At 48.6% G+C, this 5,543-nt stretch overlaps 1 protein-coding gene across 1 annotated transcript; it reads left to right on the top strand.

Moving 5' to 3' along the window:
* The first annotated feature begins 743 nt into the window (after positions 1-743).
* Positions 744-3,650, top strand: LOC123115701 (protein NRT1/ PTR FAMILY 4.5-like). The gene is made up of 5 exons (XM_044536807.1): positions 744-831; positions 965-1,182; positions 2,075-2,518; positions 2,590-2,714; positions 2,837-3,650. The coding sequence occupies exons 1-5, from the start codon at positions 744-746 to the stop codon at positions 3,648-3,650; spliced, it is 1,689 nt and encodes a 562-aa protein (XP_044392742.1).
* Positions 3,651-5,543: the final 1,893 nt, after the last annotated feature.

Here is a 5,543-nt window from a genome sequence, read left to right as displayed (position 1 = left end):
GCATCCTGCAACTCTTCATGAGGAACCTACCCCTCCTGTGATGCATTTGCACTGTACTCTTCATTTGCACTGTACTACCCCCCCTGTTTTGAGTTTGAAATATAGGGAAAAAATTAAGCACTTTTGTTTGTTTTGTTTGTCATTGTAGGTTTGGCGTCTTCTTCTAATAATTTGTTTTGTTGTAGTTCTAAGTTCTCATATACGTAGTTATCATGTTTGTCCCAGATGCGGGATTTCCACTTCATGAATCAGTCAAGGTGCACTACCATAAAAAAAGAACTTGTGCTCGAAAAAATTGATGGATTATGAGCTAACTTGCAAAATGTTGCTCTCAGGATAGTGACACATTGATAGCAAAATGTGCTAGTTGTTGGTACTTGTGATAGGGTCACATACTCACATGTACCTTTTACTTGGTAGAAAATACTACCTCCGTCCGGAAATACTATTCATCAAAATGGATAAAAGGAGATGCATATAGACGTATTTTAGTTCTAGATACATCTCTTTTTATCCATTTTGATGACAAGTATTTTCGGACGGAGGGAGTGGCAAGTAGAAGCAATGTAATTCAAGTGGGTAATGACGGGATAAAATAAGCCAGAATCTTTGATTGGTCCTGCAGATGCTATCAGTCCTCTGAATATGAATATCCACCTTCTATATATACTCCTCTTATGTTGAGGCATGCAAGAGGCACGCAGACAAGCAGTAGTGAGTCAGAAGGGGGAAGAAGAAGCGCCATGGCACTTGGAGTCTTTGTGAATTGGAGGGGGAAAACCATCAACAAAGAGGTGCACGGTGGAGTCAGAGCAGCATGGTTTTTGTATGGTAATTAAGTCACTATACAGGCCGAGTCCTTATTTGCATGCATGTTTACACATGCTTGCACATACAATATCTCATTGTAAGCTTCTGAGTTTAAGACATTGAATCACTTTTGTACGTTGTTTCCCATTTGCAGTTCTGACTGTGGTAACAAACGTGGTTATTGTCCCAAACGTGCTGAATATGGTTACTTATCTCCACGGAACAATGCATATGGGGGTTTCGGGCTCAGTGACTACAGCTGCTAATTTCTTTGGCGCCACATCCGGGTTTGCAATGATCGGAGCTTTCCTCTCTGACTCCTACATCACTCGCGCCAAAACTATGCTCCTCATTGGTCCATTTATGTTTCTGGTAATATACATGATTTCTATGCATCACTTGCGCCAAAACTATGCAGCTTCATCTGTTCAGTTATCTACATGATTTCTATTTTTCTACTGACTCAAAGGAGTTATTCTTTGTTTAACTAGAACCAGCCAATAACAGAGACGGCAATAAAACATGTGTTTCTTTATGAATTATGTTAAACATATGCAGCTTTATCAGTAGAAAGAAGTGAATATGAAATCCTATTATCTTAAAATTATACTCTGATAAGTGCTAAAAATGACTAACATAGTACCATAGATTTGATTTGTTTTATTATTGTAATTTTCTTCATTTCGATGTGGCCTCACCAAATTTGAATTCTTTTTTGAAAGGGCACCAAATTTGAAGTGTTGTCTGCAATTCTGATGTAAATTTCCAAAACTGAAATTTGTTTGGGAACTTGGGATACATTTATTTTTTGAAAAGGCAAAATAGAGCCATGATTTCGTTAACAAAATCAGTGAGAACAATTGTTTGAAAAGAAGAAGAGGAAATATCCTCCAACCATTTAGCCTGGTATCTACTGTGATAGACACAAACCATAAGCAACAATCAATTTTGGGTGTACAAAATTGTAAGCAGCATGGTGAGAGTGGAGTATAAATATACCTTACTAAAACAGCGATGTGCCTTTAGCATACCGGCAGTATGCTGAAACTTAAAACTGCCTTATAACTTGTCATGTTTTCATATAACTCAACTCAGGCGAAAGATACAGTACATACTTTGGCATATCCTTGACAATGAAACCCACTTATTAACGGCGATAAATGAGGACTTCCTTCATGCCAACATTAATCCGCATTCAAGTAGGGAACTAAGATATGTAATGTTATTGTAGCACAATTGATCGAGCATGCATTAATTTGTGCAGGGATACGGACTACTCGCACTGCAAGCCTACCTACCTTCCCTCCATCCACCCCCTTGCAATATTGTAGCAGAGCCAAACAATTGCAAAGAGGTCCAGGGCAAGAACGCTGCCTTATTGTATGTAGGCTTGTATCTGAGTGCATTTGGTGATGGTTGTATACGGGCTTGCTTGCCATCCCTTGGAGCAGACCAATTTGACCATGAAGATCCCAAAGAGTCCCATCAGCAGTCCAGCTTCTTTAACTGGTATACCTTTGGAATCTCTTTTGGAGGTTTCGTAGGGCTGATTCTCATAGTGTGGCTCCAAAACTACAAAGGGTGGGATATCGCACTAGGGTTGTGTGCCGTCATAGTTCTGCTCGGATTGCTCGTAGTTGCTGCTGGTCTCCCTTTCTACCGCAACCAAGTACCACAAGGAAGTCCTCTGACTCGAATACTGCAGGTGGTACATGCTACTTCCTGGCTCAAAACATAATGGTATGTTGCTTGTGTTGACTTCAATTTTGCTTCTCCCAGGTTCTTGTGGTTGCCTTCCGAAACAGGAAGATTGAAGTTAGTGAGGAGCTAGAAGAAGCACATGAAAGCAGTACCGAGGTGGGGACAGATAACAATGGCTCGCTCTCTCAAACAAACAGTCTGAAGTAAGACTCGGTGAATCGAACCATGTTTTTAATTACTTGCACTTATCAAGCTGCCATAGAGAGTAGCGTACCCCATAGAGTTTTGAGAATCCATTCCCTAACTCTGTGATGCATGGTGCCAGATTTCTTGATAAAGCTTGCATCAACCGTGGTGAAAAGGGGGACTGGTTGGTCTGCAGCGTGACCAAGGTGGAGGAGACCAAGATTGTGCTCCGCATGCTTCCCATCTTCATCAGCTCCGTGATTGGATACATATCGAGCATCATCCTCTTCACGTTCACGGTGCAGCAAGGTGGCTTGACCAACACGAGGCTCGGCAAGATCAACGTTTCCCCGGCGACACTCTTCGTCATCCCCATCACATTCCAGATGTTGATGCTTGCGGTCTATGACCAGTTCATCGTGCCGTTCCTGCGAAGGCGCACGGGCTACAGAGGCGGCATCACCCACTTGCAGCGCATCGGCATAGGCTTTGCCTCCATGATACTTGCCTGCGTCATCGCGGCAGTCGTCGAGAAAAAGAGGAAGGGGGCTGAGGTGCAGATGTCCCTTTTCTGGCTCGCACCTCAGTTCTTCCTGCTCGGCGTGTCGGATGTGACGTCGTTCACCGGGCTGCTCGAGTTCTTCAACAGTGAGGCGCCATGGGGCATGAAGTCGATCGCCACGGCGCTGTTCTGGTGTGATCTGGGGCTCGCGTCGTTGATGGCCACGTTCCTGGTGGATGCTGTGAACGCGGCGACAAGGCATGGTCACCGGGTAGGCTGGCTCGAGGGTGCAAGCTTGAACACTAGTCATCTTGACCTGTTCTACTGGGTTGTGGCTGTTATCGGATTGCTCGGCTTCCTCAACTACCTGTACTGGGCCAACAGGTATGTGTACCAGAACAATCAACGCCTTGCTAGAGTTGCGCCAACGGTTGATGAGGATTCGCCTTGACATATCACATATGCATGGTATATTAGTACTTTGGAAAAGAGAAGGACGTCTGATTCACTATGTCTTGGATTAGTCAAGTCTGCTGTCACGACTCCAGATGACATATCTGCAGCGGACTGAAAGTGTAGTTCAGTCCGCAACAGAAAGAGAGTGGTGTGTGTTGGGCCGAAGGCCGTGTAATGTGTTGGGCCCAAGGCCAGGTTGGCTAGCCCGGGTGGGCAGCTATAAATTGTACGATGACCAGTGTGTGAGGCAGCGATGGAAATATCAACTAGTTTCCCTTTCCCCTTCTCCAAGCTCGCGCTCTCCTCGCCTATCTCCCTTCTCGATCCCCTTCTCACTCGGGTGATGACAATCTGATAATCAGAGCCTAGAAATTTTTTCCCACCACCTCACTGTTGCCGCTGATCTCATACCCTCTCGATCGCCGGTAAAATCCACCGGGTCAGGTGCGAGCCGTTCCGATGAGCTCGCCCGAAATCCTGCTCGGGGTTCGGATGATTTGGAGCGAGACCACGGTGCCATCCAAACCCTCGACGCAGACCCACCGCGTCCTCGAGGCGATGACGGAGATCATCGATAAAGTTGCAGAACTTGCTCGAGACGGTCATCCGCCGCCTCAATGCGAACCAGAAGACATCCGACGAACGACATCAAGCGCAGCTCCCCTACAACGAGCAGGTATCCACCAAGCTCAAACATCACTCTAAGCAGGTCGACCTCACCCAAGCAGATGTGGATGAGGCCCGCAAGGCCGCGCCAACGGTCGACCCCACCGCCTCGCACAACACCGCCGCCATGTCGCCATCAGGTATTCTTACGATGGCGGGCTCCTCCGCGCCCGCACCACCACCACCGCCACCTCCCCCGCCAACCTGCCCCGCGCCACTGCCCCTCTACACGAATGGGGCCGCCCAGCTGCCACTCGCGCGGCTCGTCAACCATGGCCCGCCTCTGCTACTCCAGCCATCACCCACGGCCACCGATCGGGATCGCGGACCGATCTGTACACCAAGCCGCCCAAGCACGACTTCCCACGGTTCGACGGCGACGCTCCATGCATATGGCTCGAGCGGTGCATGTCATACGTCGATTTGTACCGTGTGCCACCACACAGCTGGGTCACCACGGCCTCTCCGTACATGGACGGACTAGCAGCGATGTGGCTGTAGGCACACCGTCAGAAACATCCAGGGCTGTTCTTGACAGTGTTCCGCGCGACTGTTGGGGAGGAATTCGGGCCAGAAGAGTTTGAGGCATAGATGCACCAATTGGTTCAGTTGCGCCAGACAGGGAGTGTGCAGGAATATCGTCAGCAATTCGAGACACTGATGTACCATCTTCTGTCCTTGGATCCAACCTTGAGCACGCAGTTTTTCATCTCCCAGTTTCTGATTGGGCTCAAGGACGAGCTACGGCTCGACGTGCGCTTATAGGCTCCTTCCAGCATCACGCGAGCCGCAGTGTTCGCGCGAATCTAGGAAGACGGGCTGGAGAAACAATGCGCCCCGCGCCATCGGATCGTACCAGTGGGTCGTCCACCGCTGCCCCCAATGGCAGCAGCCCCCGTTCCAGCACATGCAGCAGCAGCCCCGCGCCGACGGCCGATGTCTTTGCCAGAGAACGGCAACTGCCGGAGTTCCGATGAGCCAACGGCCTGTGTTTCCGCTGCGGTGACAAATACTCCCGCGAGCACCAGTGCAAGCACACGGGACAGATCCTGATGACCGAGGTGGGCGAATTCGGTGAAATTCTGTCTGACGACACAGTGCATGCGATGCAGCTTCTGGATGCACCAGCTTCGCACGAACCTGAATGTTGCTCTCTAAGTCAACATGCAGTTTCCGGCGAGGAAGGCCCTTCCACCATTCGCCTGCGGGCACAGTGGGCGAT

The sequence above is a fragment of the Triticum aestivum genome, chromosome 5B (genome assembly GCF_018294505.1).
Source record: "Triticum aestivum cultivar Chinese Spring chromosome 5B, IWGSC CS RefSeq v2.1, whole genome shotgun sequence".
In the NCBI taxonomy this organism is placed as follows: domain Eukaryota; kingdom Viridiplantae; phylum Streptophyta; class Magnoliopsida; order Poales; family Poaceae; genus Triticum; species Triticum aestivum.
The sequence above is the reverse complement of the archived record's forward strand: the minus strand, read 5'-3'. Positions and strand labels throughout refer to the sequence as shown.

Bases quoted from the DNA above. Each gene is read 5' to 3' on its own strand.
- LOC123115701 (XM_044536807.1), top strand. From the start codon at position 744: ATGGCACTTGGAGTCTTTGTGAATTGGAGGGGGAAAACCATCAACAAA. The intron at 1,183-2,074 runs GTAATATACATG...TAATTTGTGCAG, and splicing joins TTGGTCCATTTATGTTTCTG to GGATACGGACTACTCGCACT. The intron at 2,519-2,589 runs GTACATGCTACT...TGCTTCTCCCAG, and splicing joins TGACTCGAATACTGCAGGTG to GTTCTTGTGGTTGCCTTCCG.